Source organism: Phyllostomus discolor, chromosome 8, assembly GCF_004126475.2.
Source record: "Phyllostomus discolor isolate MPI-MPIP mPhyDis1 chromosome 8, mPhyDis1.pri.v3, whole genome shotgun sequence".
Taxonomy (NCBI): domain Eukaryota; kingdom Metazoa; phylum Chordata; class Mammalia; order Chiroptera; family Phyllostomidae; genus Phyllostomus; species Phyllostomus discolor.
This window is the reverse complement of record NC_040910.2, coordinates 39,525,082-39,546,789: the sequence shown is the minus strand read 5'-3', so window position 1 is coordinate 39,546,789 and position 21,708 is coordinate 39,525,082. Positions and strand designations below refer to the sequence as shown.

Here is a 21,708-nt window from a genome sequence, read left to right as displayed (position 1 = left end):
GGCCCGGCATGTCGTCTTTGTAACGTGTCCCTCCCCATTTCCGGCGGAAATGGCCTCAACAAGGGAAACTTTATTGTTCCCGGTAGGGTGGCAAGAATGTCGGTGAATTATGCGGCGGGGCTGTCGCCGTACGCGGATAAGGGCAAGTGCGGCCTCCCAGAGGTGAGTGCGGCCGGCGTCCTGAAGGCTGCGCCTCTCTGGAAAGCGGGCCGGTTAGGGCCGGACGGCAGCGGGGCATTGTGGGACTTTTAGGAGGCATCCAGGCTAGACAATGGGAGGGACTTCCCAGTGAGGAGGGGGTGGGAAGTGACGCCCCTAGGCGCGCAGGGCTGCGAGCACGTCCAGCCCCTAGTCGGCGGGGGCTGGCACAAAAGCAAAGGGTGCAGTCCTTTGCAGTCCTGAAGTTCTGATGTGGGAGCAAAGGATGTAGTTTTAGGCGGAAGGCATTGCAGGGGCAAAGTCAGGGAGGTGGAAATAAACGCAGTTGGGGAACAGATTAAGGCAGAGAGTTTTCTCAAGTTAGGCCAGGACAGGCCCCAAACGCCAGCCTGAGAAGTTGACATTTTATCCTGCTGATGATGGAAAAAGGTTTGGAGTTGGGGAGGAACAGCCCAAAGGATGGATGTACCGTATTTTGCCGTGTGTAATGCGCACCCACGATTTGGTCCAAACTCTAGGGGGAAACAAGTATTTCGTTTCTCTTTCAATTTATTTATTTATTTATATTTAGATGCTTGTTTTTTGTATTATAAAGTAATTTTAGTATTTTATGGTACAAGAAATTTTATGTAACAAATAATTACAAAACAAGGGAAGATACAAGGTATTTCAGGTAATACCCATGTATAATGCATATCCTTATTTTTCCCTCATTTGGGCAAAAATTTGGGCAAAAAGGGCTCACTATACATGGCAAAATATGGTAATTATGTGTCCGAAAGGGGAGAGTTCTCTCTGTACACGGAAACCTTGGGCTTGTCACTTCCATTCTGGAGAGGAGTCTTCCCTTCTGTAAATTTGGAAAGGTTGCCCTCATTCCATAAAAGCTAGTCCGTTCAATCTGAGTCACACTGTTTATGGAGTCAGATGGTGTGAATCCCTCTAGAAGCTCTGCTCCTCTCCTGCTCCTGTTCATTTTAGTCCTCAGATATTTACTGAGCACCTGCTGTGCACCAGGCACATTCTAGGTCCTGGGGCCACAGCAGGTAACAAGACAGACAAACCCCCCTTGTTCTGGTGGGGGAAGAGAGAAGCAGCAAATCAAGAAGTGAGATGGGAGCTAAGGAGAAAGCACAAGGGAGAAAAGTAAAGCTGGCAGTGATGAGGAGAGCTGGGGACTGCATTGACATCAGGGAGGCACCCCTGAGATGGCTTTTTTCAGTGAGTGTTTTCTATTGTAATAAAGTACACCTTTCATACACTGTATCATCTTAATGTACATGTAATTTTTAAAAAATCACTCATTTATTTATTTTTAGAGAGTGGGAAAGGGAGGGAGAAAGTAAGTGAAAGAAACATCAGTGTATGGTTGCCTTTGGCTCACCCCCAGTCAGGGACCTAGCCCGCAACCCAGGGCTATGCACATAATTTTTAAGTGTATATTTGGTGGCATTAAGTATATTTATGTTGCACAACCATCCCCACCATACACCTCCAGAACTTTCTCCCCAAACTGAAACTCTGCCCTCATTAAACTCTTAACTTCCCCTCCTCCAGTCCCTGGCACCCACTATCTACTTCCTGTCTCTATGGATCTGACTCCTCTAGGGACCTCATAAAGTGGAGTCACACAGTATCTGCCATTTTGTGTCTGGCTTATTTGACTCAACAATGTCCTCAAAGTTCATCCGAGTTGTAGCATGTATCAGAATTTCTTTCCTTATTAAGCCTGAATAATATTCTGTTGTCTGGATGGACAACATTGAGTTTATCCATTCATTCATTGGTGGATACTTGGGTTGCGCCCATGCTTTAGCTATTGTAAATAGCCCTGGCTGGTGTGGCTTAGTGGATTGAGTACCAGCCTATGAAGCAAGGGGTCACTGGTTCGATTCCCAGTCAGAGCATGTGCCTGAGTTGTGGGCCTGGTCCCCAGTGGGGGGTACACAAGAGGCAACCACACACGGATGTAAATAATGCTGCTATGAACCCGAGTGTACAAATGAAGTGTCTTGTGAGCCAAGACCTAAAGGAAGTGAGAGGAGTCTAGGAAAATAGCATTTTGGGCAGTAGGCCGGGGAGAGGGGGGAGGCCTTGGGCATTTACACTGAGGAAGGTGGGAGCCCTGGAGGGCTGTGGGCAGAGCAGGGGAATGATGACAAACTGCCTTTTCAGATTCACTCTTCTCCCCTAGGCAAGGTGGGGCCGTTCAGTCTGGCTAGTGGCCTTGCTTCTGTGGGACACATTTTGACCACTCCCCTTGTGCTCTCACACAACAGATCTTCGACCCCCCCGAGGAGTTGGAGCGGAAGGTGTGGGAGCTGGCAAAGCTGCTTTGGCAGTCCTCCAATGTGGTTTTCCACACAGGCGCTGGCATCAGCACGGCCTCAGGCATCCCTGACTTCAGGTCTGTAGGTGTGGAGGGAAGTTGAGGCAGGACGTGTTAGCTGCCCAGGACTTCCCTATGAGCTACAGAGGCCCACACATTAGAACCCATCCGGCTGCCTTCCCCCTCACTGCGTTTTGAGTGATCTTTCCACCCCTTCAGTGTTTGGGATGGAAAAGATCCCTTCTCTTTGGACTTGTCTAAGTCACAACCAACATTTCACTCACCCCATTGGCCAAAACTTGATCACCTGACCCTAGCTACAGTGAATGCTGGGAAATGTAGTCTTTCATCTAGGCTTACTGAGCATAGCTAAACATTGGGACACTATTATCCTAGAAGATGGGGGGAATCAGTGTCAGGGACAGTTAGCGCCACACTCACTTGCAAATACTTTTCTGTCAGACCTGGTCTCAGTTTCCTCACCCATGATGAGGGTATTAAACCAAATAATGTCTAAGCCACCCTCTGCTTCAGGCAGCCTGTATGATAACAATCTTGTAGCTGAAAAGCAGAGTTCTTAAACTAGTGGCCCCTGGGTGTCTCCTGTAGGTGCTGAGTTTGCAACCCTGTCACAAAGGGCAGGCCTGTTGCACTTACGCTGTCTTTCTAGGGCCTCTTTTCCAGCAGCAAAAGGGCGGGTTCCTTAGAGGAATGTTAGAATTTTAAGGCATGACTCTCCCAGCCCTTCCAGACCCAGCCCTGGGACATCTCTTCAACCTCAGCCCCTCCTACTCCCACCGTAATCCTCAGACCATTTGCATTTCTCCAAACTCACAGGCTGTTGCCAGTCCCCCAGGCCTTTGCTTGCCCCTTTTGCCTGAACTGCCCTTCCTCTCACAGTTCAAGAGATGGCCCAGCCTCCTGCAGGAAGCCTTTCCATACTTCCCACACAGAGCCCTCGCCACCTCCACTGGGCCATCCTAGCCCATAGGGCTGAAGGGTCTGTGTTCATCTGTGTCTCCCCTGACAAGATCAAGGACTCCTCAAGGGCAAGGCCTGCTTCCTCTAGGGCCCCAGCATCACCCAGCATAGGGCCAGGAAGCAGTAAGTGTTGGTTGAATGGAATAATTAATTTTTCTTCTTGGTGTGTATTCCTCTCTCCTTCCTTCCCTCCCTCCCTCCCTCCATCAATCTCTCTCCCCCGCTTTCCCCCTTTGTCTGTCTCACTCTCCCTGTCTTTCTCTGTCTCTCTGTCTCCAATTCTGTTTCTTTTTTTGGCTTCCTCTTTCCCTGATCCCTAAATTCTCTCTGTCTCTCTGCGTCTCTCCCCACATGCCACCTTTAGGGGCCCCCATGGCGTCTGGACGATGGAGGAGCGGGGCCTGGCTCCCAAGTTCGACACCACCTTCGAGAATGCACGGCCCACGCAGACCCACATGGCACTAGTGCAGCTGGAGCGTGTGGGCCTTCTCCAGTTCCTCGTTAGCCAGAACGTGGACGGGCTGCACGTGCGCTCTGGCTTTCCCAGGTAACACCCAGCTGCCAGCCCCGCTTAGCCCTGGGCAGGCTGCCCCTCTCTGTGGGCCTCGGTTTCCTTATTTGTAAAATGGAGGTTGATGTGGCAATACAGCAAGGCCACAGGGGAAAAGCTCCTGACAATGGGATTTTGCAAAACAGAGCTGTCGTTGTCAGGGCCTCCTGGGCACATCTCAAGAACTGGGGTCCTCTCTTCCAGGTCCCAGGGCAGCTGCAAAATCTCCCTTGAGGTGAGGAGGAGAAGAAATTGGGAGTGGGGAGGAGGGTGGTCAGGGTCTAGTACCTGTAGTTGCATTTTAATACTCCTCCTTAAAGCATTTGTACCGAGCATGCGCACGGGACTGGGGCAGAAAGACTGGCTCCTAACACCAAGTGCGTCCCCTCCCCACCCATTTCCCGCAGTCCTGCCCTGGAGGACGACAAGGGCCCACCCCAGTCAGCTGTTCACACAAGTAGCCAGACCCTCCACTGGCAAGGGATGAGGGAAAGGACGAGTCTCTGCCTATGGAGGAGAATGAGGCGGCTGTCCCCTGCTCTTCTCAAATGGGCCTGAGTCCACACTCCAGCCTTCTGGCAGAGAGATTTCATTTCTCCAGGAGTCTGGCAGCTTTTCTGACCTAGAGATATCGCCAATGCCTTCACCCACCCAGACATGTAAATACCTCAGAAAGCAAGAGCCCAGCCTCCCTGGCTTGGTGACCCCCAGGCCCTATCCCAGGCTGTAACTACTGGGCACCTCATTAGCTCTCCAGTCAGAGTACTTCCCTGGACAGATGGCTGCAGACCTAGCCCCCAGGGCCTGTATAGATGGTTCTAGAAAAGAAAGCGCACGTTTTCTGACTGCATAGCAAATACATTTCTGTGGTACAGGGCTTTTTATAGGAACACAAATCCAGGGAAGTCTGTTCCATACACACCTGGCCAAATCGAGCTGGGGCGTGTAGGTAGAATCGGAGTGGGACAGAGCCACCCGGGGGCGTGTTCCTTTCCAGAGATGGAGGGGAGTCCCTTGGGGGAGGAGCTGGGAGCGTGTCGGGGATTTCAGTGCCTCCAGTTTCCTGACCGATGGGCTTTGCAGCAGCCCCCTTGCCTGCTGCATCCAGGCCACCCCAGCACCCACTGCTCACTTTGTAGTGGCACCAGTCCTTCCTCGCTGCCTGGGCCACATGCAACAACTATCTATTGAGTGCCTACTGCACACCATACACAGTTCTAGATGTAGGACAGAGTGCACCAGAGAGAAAGTCCTGCCTTCCTCGCTTATACTCTAGTGGGAAGGAGACAGGCAGAAAACAAGATAAGTGAGCAAAATTAAATTGTATGTCATATGGTGATCATTGCCATGGAAGAAAGGAGGATTATGTGGGGAGCGGGGATGTGGGGAATTGCAGCTTTTAACGGGGAGGTCAGGTGGCTGTGACATTTGAGAAGGGACATGAAAGAGGTGACAGGGAGCCATGGGGAAGAGCCTTCTAGGCCTGATCATCGTTCCTTCAAACATCCCAAGTTCAACACTGTCATCCCATTTCACAGATGGGACTGAAACGTAGGTTAAGTGACCTGCCCAAGATCACATAGCAGGGAGACAGCAGAGCCAGGAGTTGACCTCATAATTCCAAAGCCCATGCTCCAGGGCCACCCAGTTCCTCCATTTCGTCCTTTGCAAACCGGGTCCTTCAGACCTCTAGCCCCATCAGGAGGTTCTGCCATGCTTATAGGTAGCTTTTGTGAATGGAATGGGCTGCCTTTGTGTGATGGTGGAGTCTGCTGTGGGGGTTAATGATTCCTTAGGCTCAGAGAGGTTGGGCCACCTGCCCAGAGTTGCACAGCTGGAGGAACCAGAAAGAGGGAGTCAATGGGTCCTACAGATGAGGGGTTTGGGAAGGCTTCCTGGAGGAGGAGGGTTGTCTCCATACCTGAAGCCTCGGGGAGCTCACTGTACCACCCAGCTTCTCCTCCCACAGGGACAAGCTGGCGGAGCTTCACGGGAACATGTTTGTAGAAGAATGTGTCAAGTGTAAGACGTGAGTGTCACGAGAGGGTGTGAGCAGGCAAGCTGTGGTAACCCAGGCCTCCAGCTTGTTTTCTGTCACTTCCCAGGTTGGGCTCTGCAAAAGAGTTGAATCTGAGACTGAGAGACTCAGGGTGGGGGGCAGGACTGGGGTGTGATCCTCGAGGGCGGCACATCTTCCTCCTGGGGAGGCATATTCATTTCCTGCAGCTGCCACAACAAACAGCCACAAACCAAGTGGCTGAAAACAACAGAAATTTATGTCCACATTTCTGGAAGCTAGAAGTCCAAAATCAAGGTATTGGGTGAGGGGGGCATGCTTCCTCCGAAATCTGGAGGGGCGGGTCCTTCCAACCTCTTCCAGCTTCCGGTGGGTTCTGCCCTGCCTGGGTGTCCCTTGGCTGTAGATGCGCCACTCCAGCCTCTGCCTCTGTCGTCACATGTCTGTCTGTGGCTTCGTGTCTCCTGTCTCCTTTCTGAAGAAGATTCCAGTCACATTGGATCAGGGCCACCATACTCCAGCATGACCTCATCTTAGTTCTTTATGTGTGCCACACCCCTCTTTCCAAACGTAGTCACGTTCTAAAGTACGGGGATCAGGACTCCAGCGTGCCTTTTCAGGGCACACAATCCAGCCCATAATAGGCTGTGACAGCTGCAACCCCAACTCTGGGAAGGCTGATCCAGAGCCCTTCCTGGAACAGGTGGGCTCTGGTGTGTCTCCCCCTGCGGGGAGACAGCCTTGCAGGTGCTACTGACTGTGGGGACATCGGGCAGGGAGCGTGGCCTTGCCAGCACCTCCTGCAGGTGCAACCAGAGAGACCAGGGCATAAGGGCACCCCCCACTTGTTTTCTAAAACAATGTTTTTCTCTCAATTTATTTTGAAACATTTTCAAGCCAAAGGGAAACTCACAAAGAGCTGTGTGATGAACTCACCCTTAACCCAGACCAGCAGTTAAACTTTCCTGTAAAGAGCCAGGTGGTAAATGTTTTCAGCTCTGTGGGCCAGACTGTTTCTGTCACGACGACTGGCTCTGCCGTAGACAAGCCACCGTAGACAACGCATAAAGGAATGCGTAGGACCGCGTGCCAATACAACTTTATTTACAAAAATATACCCAGAAGGCTGGATTTGATCCTGGGGACCATAGCGTGCTCACCCCGACTGAGATTCCCCAATGTCACCTTTTGCCACAGTTTGTTTTCCCTTCTCTCCCTGTGTTTCCAGTGTTTGCTGTGTTGTTCAGGAGGAAGGGGAAGACTGACTTGTCTCAAGCCCTTAAGACATTTGTCTCCTTCAAGCTTCAGCATTCTCTTCCACCGCCACAGTGCAGTTACTAAAATCGATGTCACGTGGCGATTCAGTCTCCAGTCCATATTCCCAGTGCTCCCACTGTTGCTGTTTTTCTCCTGGTCGGGATCCGAGCCAGGGTCACACTCTGCATGTCATTGTCACATCTCTTTGGTCTCCTTTGTCTAGAACAGTTCCTGACCTTTCTCTGTTTTCCGTGCTGTTGACCTTGTGAAGCGGATGTTTTATGGAAGGCCCCCTACCCCCATTCTGGGCTTGTTGGGTGTTTGTGTTGACATTCTAGTCACGTGGTCCCCACTTGCCCGGGAGAGTGAGAGCCCCTGAAAGCAGGAACCACAGGGTGGGGCTGGGAGGTGGGACGGTGGTGGCCTTCACCTGCCCCCACCATTCCTCCTTCCTCCTCCAACATAGGCAGTACGTCCGGGACACTGTCGTGGGCAGCATGGGCCTCAAAGCCACTGGCCGGCTCTGCACTGTGGCCAAGGCAAGGGGCCTGCGGGCCTGCAGGTGAGTGACCCCTCTCCATGCCTTGGAGCCCCAGGGAGGTGGCAGGTCCCCGTACTGACTGTCCCCCAACCCTCACCATTGCAGGGGGGAGCTGAGAGACACCATCCTGGACTGGGAGGATGCCCTGCCAGAAAGGGACCTCACTCTTGCTGATGAGGCCAGCAGGTCTGACTCCCAGATGAACTCAGGGTGGAGCACGCAAGGGAGAGGGGCAAAAGTACAATCAGCTTCAGCACAGAGCAGGGGACTCCAGCTCAGAGGTAGTCAGGAGAGACATCCTGGAGGAGGCAGCCCAAACCCACTCTGGGCCTTGATTTCCCTGTAATAATGGCAGCTACTAGGTACTAGTCCTCTCACACACCTGACCTGGGCCAGGGGCTTTGCAGACACCGTACTCACAAGGAAACCAAGGCATTAGCAAGGTGACTCCTTTGTGCAGCACTACCCAGCCAGGATTCTACCAGGAGTCCAAGTGTGCGAGGGCCTGCCCAGCTCAGCAGCTCCCCTCTGCCAACAGGGTAGGGGGTGGTTCCAGTTGAAGGGAAGCAGCAGGGGCGGGATGCAGGGAAGCCTGGCTCCCTAGGGTGTGCCTGGGCAAGTAGCAACAGGGTTTGAGATCCTGGCCCCCCTCACTGTGGGGCAGGAGTTATGGAGAGACTCAGCCTAACCCCTCTTTTCTCCGGGTCCCAGGAATGCAGACCTGTCCATCACGCTGGGCACCTCCCTCCAAATCCGGCCCAGCGGGAATCTGCCCCTGGCCACCAAGCGCCGTGGAGGCCGGCTGGTCATCATCAACCTTCAGCCCACCAAGCACGTACGTGCTGAGCCCACCCCTGACATTTCCCCTGCCCCAGACGAGCCTTCCGCCTCCGTCTGATGATGCATCCCTGCCTCCTCAGGACCGCCAGGCAGACCTGCGCATCCACGGCTATGTAGACGAGGTCATGACCCGGCTCATGAAGTACCTGGGCCTGGAGATTCCTACCTGGGATGGCCCCCGTGTGCTAGAGAAGGCGCTGACGCCCCTGCCCCGCCCGCCTGCCCCCAAGCTGGAGCCCAAGGAGGAGTCCCCCACCCAGTTAAATGGCCCATTGCCAGCCAGCCCCAAGCAGGAGCCCACAGCTGAATCCACAGCTCAGCACAATGGTTCCGGACCCGTCAGCCCCAAAAGGGAGCGGCTGGACAGTCCAGCCCCCTGCAGGACTCCTAAAAGGGTGAAGACTGAGGTGCTTCCCAGCTGACCAGGGGGGTTGGGAGGGTGGGGCTGGATTTTTTTTTTTCTTCTTACCTGTTTCACTTTGTTACTTGCCTCTGCCCTGAGGGAGGAGACCTCAGGGTGCTGAGAGCTGTGCTGCAGGCCCCTCTGCAGACTTGCCCTCCAGTGTGGCTCTCTTTAGCTCCAGGGGCCTCTGGCAGGACCGAGGAGGAGCAGCCCTGGCCCAGACCGGGCCCTTCTCACTGACACCGCAGGCACCTGCTCCACCCGCTCCACCCTGCCTGGCTCAGGACATTCTGGGGAGGCGTGGCCACGCCCTCTTCAGTATGGGGCCCAAACAGGAATTAACTTAGCACTCTGGGCCCTCACACCCCAAAACCCCTGTCTCCCTCACACTGCCTTCATGATCTCCCCAGGAGGGAAGGGAGGCAGACCTGCCACTTAGGAGCTAACCCTCACGGTGGAACAGATGAGAGGCTGCACCGCCCTTGGGCGCAAGGGGGGACGGTGGACCCGCCTGGCTTCCTCCAGCCTTCCAGAAGTCTTCAGTGCAATAAAAGCAGAACTTTTTGCATCAGAGTCTGTGTTTAACAAACAACCTTGCGCCAGAGACAGGCCCTAGGCCCCGGGGAAGGAGTTAGTGGTTCCCTCGTCTTGGACGTCAGTCTGGGCTTCCCTGCAGTCCAGGCTTGGGGGTGAAGGAGGGCAGTGCCTGCTGCTGGCGTTCTGTAAGCCCTGGGTTTGTAGTTATGTTGTGTGTTTGCCTGGTTTTTAAATACTCGCCCTTGCTTCTAGGCTGTGAGCTACTGGAGGAAGGAAGCCAGGTCCTTTGGTACTGATTGTCGCCCTTGGGCACCCGTATGCAAAGGGCTGGGGCCACCTGTTAAAAGCTCGTGCACAGCTGGGTTCCATCCTTCCCTAGCTGAAACCTTGGGTGGGTCCCTTCACTTCTGGTACCTCAGTCTCTCAATGGGTAAAATGAACAGGGTGGGCAGCCCATCCCTCCTAGAAGGCAGCGGCCCAGCTCCTCCTCAGATGCCGGAAACACCAGGACCTCGGGCTCCACCCGCTGCTGCTCTCCATGGTGCTGAAGATGTGCCCAGTGCCTTGCCAGTCCCCCTCCATCCTGGGTGCCCGAGGACCCCCGCCTCACTCCCCCATCCCAGGCTGGCCCAGCCCCTCCTTCTGGGGGTTGGGGAGCCCCAGACTCCAACTCAGCCCTCACCCTATTCTGCTTCCACTCCAGCCGTGTTCTGTCACAATGTTTTATTAAGGATCATAGCAGTCTCAGAGAAAGTGGGGGGTGGCTGTGGGCCATGGCCATCCCGAAGCTCAGAGCTCAGTCAGTGCTCAGGGGCCAGGGTCCCCACAGTCTGAGCCACCTCCTCCTCTGTGCGTGTGAAGGGGCAGGGAGAAGTCCCCAGGCAGGGCAACCGTTGCGGCGTGTCATGCATCCATGCCTGTCTGGGTCAGTGGGTCACTCACTCGGTATGCATCTGCCTGGTGCCTGCTGTGCCTGGGCCTGTGTGTGTATTTCTCAGGCTCTGTGGCCTTATGAGTGCCCTGTGTCTGGGCATCAGTTTCTGCCCCTGTGTGCGGGTCCCTGGGTGTGTAGCTGTGTGTGTGCATCTCCATCCTAGCATCTCCATGGGGGTCTGCCTCACCCCCAATCCCTTGCCTGTCCACTGCAGCACTCGCTGCAGTGCCCCTGGGCAGAGAGGCCCAGTGGCACGTCCAGGTGGCGGTCACAGCTCCTCCCCCGCCTCCAGCCCCACCCGCCCTGGCCTGAGTGCTGGCTCAGGTGAGGCCCAGTCCAGCAGGGTGGCCCGGCTCAGGTCCTCTGTCCAGTTGCCTGGGACCAGGGTCGACTTGTCCAGCTCCTCTGTCAAGTTGTCCAGAGTCAGCATGTCCCGGGATTCCCAGTGAGTCCTGGGGCTTTCCGAAGACCCTTCCTGGGGTGTGCCAGCCTCCGGCAGGGGTCCTGGGGCCTTGGAACTTGCCGTGGTGTCAGGGGCCACACGGGAAGCAGCATCGTTGTGCAAAGTTCTGGAGAAAACTGAGCGAGAGTTGGGGGTTCATAAGGGAAAGAAAGGGGAAGCTCATGTCCCTTCTTTCCTTCCAGTCAGAGAGCAGTTGCAGGGGTGCTCTCTCCACCTCCCCCAGAGGCCCAGCATGGGGACTTGGGGAGCCAAGGGGACTGTGCCCACAGTGCAGCCCACAGTGGACACTGAAACCATCCTTGCCTACCTACCTCGCACAGGTGTGAAGTCTCCAGGACTTTCAGCTTTGTTGGAGGCAAAAGGGCTGATGGAGGGGAGGATGATGAGGGCGAAAGACAGCAGCAGGACCTGCCAGACATGGGGGTGGGGTCACCCCATCCCTCCATTGCCCATGTGAGCACACCCATCTCATGGGCAGGGAAACTGAAGCCCCAGAGACTGGATTATGCCTCATCTGGAGCTCAGGCCATGCCACTCACACTCACCTTCCCCCCTCCCGCAGGCCAGTCTGCCAAGGTCGACGACCCCCTTTATCCTGGGGGCCACCAGACCGGGGGTAGGACTCACCGCTATGCAGGTGCCCGCCTGGGCTGACTTGCTGGTGGATTGGAGCACAATGGCCTGGAGTTTCTTCAGCTGCTCCAGGAGGGACCTTAGCGGAAATGAGCAGCCTTGGCTGAGCCCTACAGAGCCTCAGCCTGGGTTCCCATCCATTTCCAGGGCCCCCCACCATGGCTGATGTCTGAATTCCCTCCATCCCTCAAGGCCCCACTGCTCTTACAAGTCTCAGACACTTCCTCTTTGTTTTGATAAATCTCCGTGACAACTCCTCCACCCAGGCCTCCAGGATCACCAACCTGGACACCTGCCCAAGCCTCCTCTCTGGTCCCCACCACCATTCCCCCTCCCCCCACACACCTCCCTCTCCTACCCCCACTCAGCCACCAGGGGATGCTTTCCAAAAGCAGCTTCTCCCAACCCACTCAGGGCACCCATCTCCCTCAAGTCCTCCCTGCAACAAAGCCTTGCACAACCTGCCCTCATCCCCTCCCTGCCCTCACCTCCTCCCTCTCTCCCCCTCGCTCACTCTGCTCCAGCCACACAGGCCTCCTCACTGTTCCTCCAGAGTGCCAGGCACTGTCCTGTCCCAGGACCTTTGCACAGCCTATTCCTTCTAAGGACGCCTTTCTCCCAGGTCTTTTTGTAGCCGGTTCTTCCTCATTTATTAGGTCTCACCTCAAATGTCACTTTATCTGACCTTCCTTTCTAAAATAACCCTTCAGGCCTGGCTGGTGTGTTGTAGTGGATTGAGTGCCGGCCTGTGAACCGAAAGGTTACTGGTTCAGTTCCTAGTCAGGGCATGTGCCTGGGTTGTGGGCCAGGTCCCCAAGTGGGGGTGTGTGAGAGGAAATCGACAAATGTTGCTCTCACACATCAATGTTTTTTTCCCTCTCTTTCTCCCTCCTTTCACCTCTCTCTAAAAGTAAATAAGTAAAATCTTTTAAAAAATAAAATAAGCCCTGGCTGGCGTAGCTCAGTGGATTGAGCGCGGGCTGGGAACCAAAGTGTCCCAGGTTCGATTCCCAGCCAGGGTACATTCCTGGGTTGCAGGCCATAACCCCCAGCAACCGCACATTGATGTTTCCCTCTCTCTCTCTATCTCCCTCCCTTCCCTCCCTAAAAAATAAATAAATAAAATATAAAAAAATAATAATAAAATAAAATAGCCCTTCACCCTGCTTTATTTTTCTTCCCAGCAGCTATCACTAGTTGTGTGATCTTTTATATATTTTCATTTGTCTTGAGTATGTCTCCCACTAGACTCTGAATTCTTTTAAGTGGAGGGACTAGACTTCTTTGTTCACAGCTGTGGTCCCAGTGCCGGAACGATGCCTGATGCAGAGCAGGTGCCTAGATGGACTCGCCCTTAGGTGGGATTATGTGCAGCGCTCTGGCATGCCGTGCTTCCAGCCTCCAGCCATTCATCTCCATGTGGCAGCTTCCCCAGGAACTCTTATATGCCCTTCAAGGCCCCAGATCCAAATCTCCTCCCCTATGCAGCCTGCCCCCTTTCTAGGTGAAACCCTTACCCCCTGCTCTGTCCTGCCATCATAGAAGCTGCGCGCCCCCCCCACCCCCACTGTCTGCCTCTGCTGCCGGGGGTTTTCGGGCCGGCTTCCCCTGGTTGGACCAAGACTCACAGGTTTTGCTTCTCGAGATGCAAGACTTTCCTCTGAAGCTCCTGGTTCTGGGCAGTGCAGGCTGACATCCTGGAGGGACAATGTCACAGTGACATTCAGAACATGACTGCCACCAACTGTCCCAATCACAGGTTTCTGCAAGGCCCCACTTCATGGGCAGGGAACACAAGGCCAAAGAAGGGAAAAACCACTTGTTCAAAGTTGCCCTGGCAAGTCTGAGAGAATGTGAACCCATGTCTGCCAGGTTCCTAGCTCCCATCTCTGCACTGGCATGGGGGCTTCATCCCAGTGTGAGCCCCCAGGATTGGAACAGAAGGCGGAAGTCAGGCTGTGATGCTTCCAGAAGGTGGAATAACGGGGTGGCTGGGAGTCCAAGGAGAACCAAGGCACAACCCTCACCCTCTCTGCAACCTTGAGCCATCAGCTCTCTGACCTCAGTCTCCCAGTTTGTAAGATGGGGTTACAATGACTTAGTTCACAGGGTGGCTGGGAGAACGGCATGAGTTCAAGTTGACTAGGGGCTTAGCAAATTGCATTTGAGGAGCAAGACAATGATGACTGTTCCACCTGGGGTTCTGGGGTCCAGGCTGGGGACCCTGCCTTTCCTATCTGCATCCATCTGAGAACAGGGTCATGGCCCAGACCACTCAGCCGTGGAGCTGAAATACTCCGGCTGGGGCACGAGCATGTGTCCGTCCTCCTATCACAACCAGGGCAGAGAAGAAATTCCCTCACCGAAGGGTCCTCCTTCTACATAACTCACAAGATAAAGAAGAATGAAGTTATAGGAAACCCAGGCTGCACACGGAAATGACGGTAGTACAAATGAAAACATGCGAGATCCAGCTTAGGTGGTGCTGAGAAGAACATGGATCGCCTTAACTCAGCTCTATGAGCTAAACATGCACATCTAAAAACTCCCAAACAGCCCTGGCTGGTGTGGCTCAGTGGATTGAGTGTGGGTTGCAAACCAAAGGGTTGCTGGTTCAAGTCCCTGTCAGGGCACATGCCTGGGTTGCAGGCCAGGTTCCCAATAAGGAGTACGTGAGAGGCAACCACACACTGATGTTTCTCTTTCTCCTTCCCTTCCCACTAAAAATAAATAAAAAAATATTTTTAAAAATAATAAATAAAAACTAGTAAACAAACAACAGCATAGACTATACCCACCCACAGCAAAAAAATAAAGTCTAAGAAGGACATAACAAACTTACAGTAGAAATGAAAGACCTAGAAAAGAAAAATACAGCTGTGTGGGAGGAAAAACCAGAAATCCATTCCTTGCAAAGAATAATAAAATAAGCCCTGACTGGCGTAGCTCAGTGGATTGAGCGCAGGCTGTGAATCAAAGTGTCACAGGTTCGATTCCCAGTCAGGGTACATGCCTGGGTTGCAGGCCATGACCCCCAGCAACCGCACATTGCTGTTTCTCTCTCTCTCTTTCTCCCTCCCTTCCCTCTCGAAAAATAAATAAATAAAATCTTAAAAAAAAAAGAATAATAAAATAGACAAACTCCCCGCAAGACTGATCAGAAAGATGAAAGAGAAAGAGAAGGCACAGATAAAGGAATTATTAAAACAGGTTCAGCGTAGACAGTTCAAAACTTTAAAAATAATAGGAGACCTAGAAATCATTTTATGTCAATAAAATGACATAAAATATAACATCCCAGAAAAATATAACATCCCCACACAGACCCAGGCATAAATAGACAACCCCAGCAGACCTGTAACATTCCATAAAGCCACGCTTAGCAGTCACAACAGCTCTGAGGACCAGCGCCCCAGACAAGGGCAGTCAGCACCCCATTGTCCCATGACGGGGCACAGAACCAGGGCAAGATGGGTACTATTAACCTCCCCCTTTTTTGGCACCACATATTCCAGGGGATGAAGGGACCCGGTAACCCTTGCCCTGTGTTCTCTCCACGCATACTCCCATCCTTGCAGTTCACATGAAAAATGGTCTCCCCCGGCGAGCCACCAGGACTCTCCGTCGGCCAAGCCCTAAAAACTGCGGCCTTAGCCTCATCACAGCCTTCCTCTGGGCCTGGGTTTCCTCCCCGAGTGTGCAGTCCCAGGACCCCATCTCACCGACTTTCCAGGCCATCAATATATTCCTTCTTCTTTTTCCGGCTTTCTTGGGCCGACTGTTTGTTCCGGATTTTCCGGCGGATTTTTTTCAGCATTCGTTCCTCGTACTGCAGAGTGACATGGGAAGCGGGCTGAGTCAGGCTGGAGGTCGACTCTGTTGTCTGAACCCCACAGCTTCACCTTATTTTCTTCTCACGGGAGGCACTTCAGACCCAGACACCTGGGGGCAGAGTCCTGATGACTTTAAGATCAGCCTTCCTGCCCCTAAATTCTGGCAGTTTCCAAGAGGGTCCTGGGTCCTGGTAATCTTCCCAGCGTCTATTTCCAGTTAGTGACCAAACTTTGCGTATGGTGCAATTGCGCCACCTCCTGGTTACATCTGAGAACAGCGCTTTTCATAGCGCCAGCTGATACCAACACTAACGCCTTCCAATTGGAGTAACAAACTCAGGTGGTGATATTAAGTGAATAGGCTGGGTAGGAATTGTGGCTTTGGGTGATTTTTTTTTACTCTGGCGACAGACGCGTCTTATAATTCTAGTGTGGGAGGCCTATAGGTGAGGCTCACGGGCAGCTAGCCGCAGAAAGGGGGAAGGACCCGGAGCCACGGGTCTCCAGGACTCACCTTGGTGAGAGGCAGCTGGGTGGGCAGCGTGATGCCTTCTTTGGCCAATAGTTTCTTCTCATCCTCTGTCAGCACCAGCTCTGGGCAGTGTCCAGTCCCAGGTCTTAACAGGTGGGGGGCTGCCAGGTGATGCTGTTGCTGTGAAAGAGCCAGGGGAACTGTGTTTGGGGCAGGGAGAGACAGCCTCTGGGAAGCGAAAGAGGCATCAGATTTGAGAAGCCCGAAATCCATCTGCTGTAGAGGGATGGCCCCAGCACCGCACTGGTGCTGGGGCTCGAGAGCCCGGAACACAGTCCTCTGACCCAGCAACTCCACTTCCAGGAACTGACCCCACAGACACCCTCTCACACGGGCCAAAGGCCAGCCACACAGGGTCCTCCTTCACTTAACAAAGACTCATTCGACAGCTTTTAACAGTCGCCTACTACATTCCAGCCGCCATGCTGGGCTCTGCACATTCCTTGTAACACTGTCTGCAATAACAGAGGATTGGAAGCAATGAAAATAAATATCCCACAAAGAGGCGACAGGTTAAATAAGGCAGGGTGCATTTGGACAACAGAATATTACACAACTGTGAAAAGGGATGGGGTCTCCGTGTCATACTACAGAGGAAAAAAATTAAAGGGGCAAGCCCTAGCTGGGTGGCTCATTTGGTTGGAGCAACTTCCTGTACACCGAAAGGTTGCGGGTTTCACTCCCAGTCGGTGCCCACACCTGGCTGCTGGTTCGATCCCTGGTCAGGGTGTGCACGGGAGGCCGCCCATCAATGTTCCTCTCCTATCAATCCTTGATCCTTCCTTCCTTCCTTCCTTCCTCTCTCTCTAAAAGCAGTGGACATATCCTCAGGTGGGGAGCAAATAAATAAATAAAAGGGCAAAACATGGTTACACGTGGCACGCTACTTTTTACGTTAAACTTCTTAAAAAGGAATCCATTTGGAAGGAAGAAATAGCTCCCCTGTGTGGGGAGCCGGGTGCCTGGGCAGTGTGGAGAGGGGTGGCTCTCTCCACCGTCTCATTTGTGCCATTGGAGCTTGAACCATGTGGGTGCCTTTCTGTATGCAAAACACTGTAGTTAAATTATTATGAAACATGAACACTAAGGATGAAAGAATCTTGTCATCAGAACATCCTAGTCTCAGGAATAAAGGTGGAAACTGGGGCAGTGTGTCATTCTTCGGGTCCAACTCCACTACCTAGAACTCTGAGTGGTTGTTTAGCTCATCCATTTTCTTTCCAGGGCCAAGCTTCCGTGTGTCTATCCATAAAGTGGAGATAAGGTTCCCCACATCCCAAGGTTGTTGACATCTAGAACAGTGATGAATTTACAGAAGCCAGTCAGCATTTCCAGAGCCTTCCTTCTCCTTTCCCATCCTTCAAGGCAGGCTGGGGTTCCACCTCCTCCAGGGTGCCCTCCAGGGACCTGCCATGACTCTCCAGCCTCTCTCCCTCATTGGTACACTTCCGGTTTTCCCATCTTGACCATGAGGTCCCCAAAGGCTGAGCACACAGCTGGCGCTTACCATGCCTCTTTCAAGTTGGGAGGGGCATTTCAGTCTTGTCTAGAGACCGTCAGGATAACTTTTAGTATCAGGTAAACTGCAGTCCAAATCCTGCCAGGCCACTTACTTGCTATATGACTTTGGGCTTAACTTCCCTGGGCCTTGAGTTTCTCATCTGAGGAATGGGGGCATTAACTGGGTTGTCCGATCTGGTTTACAGGTACTTGAAGCCTTGGCAAGATTGGTGGCCCTCAGTCAGCATGTAATGGGAACAACAGGCCCAACTGGCCCAACAGACCAGCCCAGGGGTAGAGCCTGCAGCAGCTGTGTGGCTTAGGGCAAATTACTTAACTTCTCTGTGCCCATTTCTTCATATGTCAAATTAACATACTAAGAGCCCCAATCTTCAGGGTTGCTGTAAATTAAAAGATGATACATTTAAAGCATTTAGAAGAGTGCCTGGCCTACAGTAGATGCTTAGTAAGTTTTAGGTGTGGAGGGTTTATTTGTTGTTTGTTCATTTGTTTGTTTACTAGCTCCGCAGCAGAAGGTGTCCCAGCCCAGGAGACAGAACTCAAGGAATAGAGCCCACGGACTTGCTCAGGTGTGAGCCTGGACAACCCAGTCTTTGTGACTCAGTTTTCCAGTCTCTGAAAGGAAATGGGGGTATAGGGGCTCCACGAACCCTGGGGGCCCTGCCAGCTCTGAGGCTCAGGAGATGGGGTGGGGCTGCTCACCGGGTCCCCACCACTGCCAGAGAGGAGGAGGTCTTTCACCGTGAGGTTGCAGCGCCGGGCCGAGTCTGCCAGCTCAGTCTGCTTCTCGGGATAGAGGCCTGCGTTCCACATTTCTGACCAGGGCAGATGGGGACAAAGACAGGCAGGGAGTCAGGCAGGGGGTCCTGACCTCTCTCTCAGCTTCTACCTGAATCCTCTAGCAAGGCTTCCAGGATTGACCCCCAATGTGCTAAGGCCTTTTGCTACAGCTTGGAGCCCGAAGGCCTGGGTTGAAGGGGACAGCTCTGGCTGGTGCCTCAGTCTCCCCTCAGCTGTAAGACAGGAACCCAAATTCATCAGGACATGGTCAAGGGCCCCGCTGCCAATGCAGGAGGGAGCAGCTGTTGTCGCCCAGGATAACAGACTAGGGGTGCAGCCAGCCTGGCATCAGCTCCCTTTGGGGAGGCGCCAGGTCTGATTCTCCTCCAGTTCCCTCCCAGCTGGTGCCACTGTGAGCTGCTCCCCAGAGCACAGACTTCGAGTCAGATAACTCTGGGTTCTAATCCTGACTGGGCGAAGCTGTGTTACCTTAGGTAAGTTACTAAACCTCTCTGAGCCTCCGTTTCAACTCTCCAATGGGACTTAGAAGAGCTCCTACCCCTTTGCAAGGCTCAGAGGACAAAGGACACCCTGCTGGGAGTGTCTTCCACATAAGGCCTGCCCCGAGAGCCTCGAGGACTGGGACCCAGGATCTCACTCATTCTCACGGAGCCCGTGGGAGACCCTGGCATGGGAGGCACAAAGATGAGGCTGCCAGCATGACGCCTGGTGCTGCAGCCAGCCTGCCCGCCAGGGGTACATCCCAGATCTGTGGCTTTGACTTGTTATTTAACCTCATGGGGACTCAGTTTCACCATCTGGAGAATGGGCCCATGACAGGATCCATCTCAAAGGGAGGGCATATGTGTAACAAGGTGGGGGCAGTGAGAGAAGTCACGGAGCTCACCCAGGTCTATGGCCACAGAGGCCTCGAGCATTTGGGCTGCTGGCCGAAGGGGCCTGGCGGGGCTGTGAGGGACAGGATGGTAGGAGGGGCAGAGCCCCTTGCCAGACTCCGAGAAATGGCAGCCAGCTGGGGCGGTGATCGGCCCGTTGTGTGGAGGGGTATCCGGGGGGTCGGAGGGCAGATCTTCAGAGATGCCGCTGTCACTGGCTGCAGGAGACCAGAGAGGAGAGCTGGGCACTGAGTCTCCAGAACCCAAGATACAGTTGAGGAAATCGTCAGAGGCCGGGGCTGGCAGGACCTGCTGGAGGGGGTAGGCAGGAAGGAGGAGGTCTGAGCTCTTCTCTGGACGGCCGTGTGACTCTCAACAAGCCACTACCCTTACTGGGCCTCGCCTGTCCTTTCTATAAGATGAAAGGTTTGTGGGGCTTGAACACAATCATGTGGTATGGGAACACCATGCAGCCTGGTTAAGGCGTGCACCCTGAGTTTGAGTTTGGACCCAAACCAAAACTGCTGTGTGACCCCAGACAAGTTGCTGCCCCTCACTGGGCCTCAGTTTCATCACCTCTAAGGCACCAGTGCTGCCCACCCATGGGGGTGGCTGAGAGGTTCGATGCAATAATGTGCTTTGCTAAAATCACACACCATGAACTGTAAATGCTACCGAGCTGAGTGGAGTTCTGTCTGCAGTGGGGGCCTCACCTGCTCCCCGACATGGCTCCAGTCCTCGCCCAGATCTGCGTGTCTCAGAATTCCATCCTGCCGATCGAACAGGAGATCCAGGAGCTCCAGGCTATCCATGGGGCCCGAGGGGCAGGTGCAGGAAGCCATCTGGAGCAAGGACAGGACAGGCGTGAGGGCCCCGCAGCACCTCTCCTCCCCTCCCCATCTCCCACTTGTATACCACCCCAGGTCTGTTCAGCTCAAGCCCCAGGTCTGCTTCCACCCCCAGATCTGTGCTGAGGGGCTGACCCAGAGATGCTCAGGGGAGAAGGGCCAATTTCTTTAAAAAGTGCTAAACAGCCCTGGCCAGGTGGCTCAGTTGGCTGGAACGTCATTCCATACACCAAAAAGGTTGCAGGTTCGATCCCAGGTGAGGGCACACTCCTAGCTTGTGGGACTGATCCCCAGTGGGGGCTCATACAAGAAGCAACTGATTGATGTCTTTCTTTCACATTGATGTCGCTCTCTTTCTCTTTCTCTCTCTCTCTCTCCCCCGCTTCCTCTCTCTCTAAAATCAGTAAGTATATCCTCGTGTGAAGACTGAAAAAAAAAGGTGCTAGACAGATGTACACAAGGGATGATCAGCCTGGTCCCTCCCTCGAGGCTGATGGAATTGGCCCTCTTTCATTCCAGCCTGCCCTCGTTCCCCTCCTGAGAGGTGGGGGCTTAAAAGAACTACAAGAGCAGTCCTGGAATGGAGGCATGCTTTCGGCCATGGCATGTTCTCTCTGGGCCTCAGTCTTCCCATCTGTGCAATGGGGTGGGGGCTCCTTCCAACTCTGGGAGCTTGGGGCGGGTTTCCTGGCATAGACCCTCCCTCCCTCCATGGACCCAGGCGGGGCTCACCTTTCCAGCCACTAAATCTCCATTCATGAGCCCGGCCAGCTCTGCTTCCAGATACTTTCTGTGTCTCTGATCCGTAGAGGCTCACCCGAAGTCTAGTTCCTCTCTGTGGATCTGTCACCACCCCCAAAAGATGCTGAAATAACTCCAAGGAACTCCCAGCCCACCCCCAGCTGCTGATTGGGGGACAGGCAAGATGGACAGGGTTAATGGCCAGTGATACCAGGGCAAGCTGGGGGGAGGGGAGAGAAGACCCGTTATCTTGATATGTTGTGCTTTTCCAGCCCGCAAGGGACAAAGGCCAAAGTCTGGGGTGCCTCTGCTCTGCCATGACCTCTTCCCTACTTTTGGGGACTGTTTCTTATCAGAGACCTAGACGTCGGGATCCAGGAAGGCCCAGAGATCCAGGACCTGGCCCAGGTCCTGCCCACTCTCAGGACAGAACAAAACAGGAAGACCACCTGAGGGAGGCCATTGCTAAAGCTGGCCCCTCATAGGCGCTCCCTTCACTCTTCAGAGCTGGCAACCTCCCGCCCACCCTCCAAGCCCTCCATGGTGAACCCGTGCAATCGATTCCTTCCAGAATCTTCTATCGTTCATTTGTTCCACTATTTATTGACCCAAACTTGTTCCCACCTCAGGGCCTTTGCACTTGATCTTCCCTCTGTCCAGAATTGCCCTCTACTCCACCGCTTACTCTGTCGCTGTGCCGGCTTTCTTGTGAATGCGTGGTATTTGTGAATCAGCCCAGGTGACTGAGAGCCTGTCTCTGACCCCAGGAGAGAGGAGCCCCCTGCCCATATCTCTTTGTCACATCTTTGTTTTCACTGAACCCCCCATTGTTTAAAATGTTTTTATTTGTGTATTTACTTGTTTGGTGTCTTCCCTCAGTTCTCCCCTCCCCACTGCACCCAAGAAGGAAGGG

At 53.7% G+C, this 21,708-nt stretch overlaps 2 protein-coding genes across 7 annotated transcripts; one reads left to right on the top strand and one right to left on the bottom strand.

Annotated features, from left to right (window-relative positions):
- Positions 1-55: 55 nt before the first annotated feature.
- On the top strand, positions 56-9,650 carry SIRT6 (sirtuin 6). Of its 5 annotated transcripts, XM_036034347.1 has the most exons (9): positions 66-162; positions 2,439-2,566; positions 3,480-3,592; positions 3,834-4,016; positions 5,989-6,048; positions 7,760-7,855; positions 7,940-8,020; positions 8,546-8,669; positions 8,755-9,650. In XM_036034347.1, the coding sequence occupies exons 4-9, from the start codon at positions 3,856-3,858 to the stop codon at positions 9,094-9,096; spliced, it is 864 nt and encodes a 287-aa protein (XP_035890240.1). In that variant the 5' UTR covers positions 66-162; positions 2,439-2,566; positions 3,480-3,592; positions 3,834-3,855; the 3' UTR covers positions 9,097-9,650. The 5 variants fall into 5 exon arrangements, with proteins under 5 accessions (XP_035890239.1, XP_035890241.1, XP_035890240.1 ...); XM_028520150.2 differs by lacking the exon at positions 3,480-3,592 and having other exon boundaries at positions 72-162; XM_036034346.1 differs by lacking the exons at positions 2,439-2,566; positions 3,480-3,592 and having other exon boundaries at positions 56-162.
- A 670-nt stretch (positions 9,651-10,320) lies between these two features.
- CREB3L3 (cAMP responsive element binding protein 3 like 3) lies at positions 10,321-20,921 on the bottom strand. 2 transcript variants are annotated; one of them, XM_028521131.2, is made up of 10 exons: positions 20,787-20,921; positions 19,920-20,048; positions 19,218-19,518; positions 18,233-18,345; positions 15,992-16,129; positions 15,367-15,473; positions 13,273-13,341; positions 11,639-11,723; positions 11,323-11,419; positions 10,321-11,127 (listed from the first exon to the last, which is right to left on the bottom strand). In XM_028521131.2, the coding sequence occupies exons 1-10, from the start codon at positions 20,811-20,813 to the stop codon at positions 10,817-10,819; spliced, it is 1,377 nt and encodes a 458-aa protein (XP_028376932.1). In that variant the 5' UTR covers positions 20,814-20,921; the 3' UTR covers positions 10,321-10,816. The 2 variants fall into 2 exon arrangements, with proteins under 2 accessions (XP_028376932.1, XP_028376933.1); XM_028521132.2 differs by having other exon boundaries at positions 19,218-19,515; positions 20,787-20,920.
- Positions 20,922-21,708: the final 787 nt, after the last annotated feature.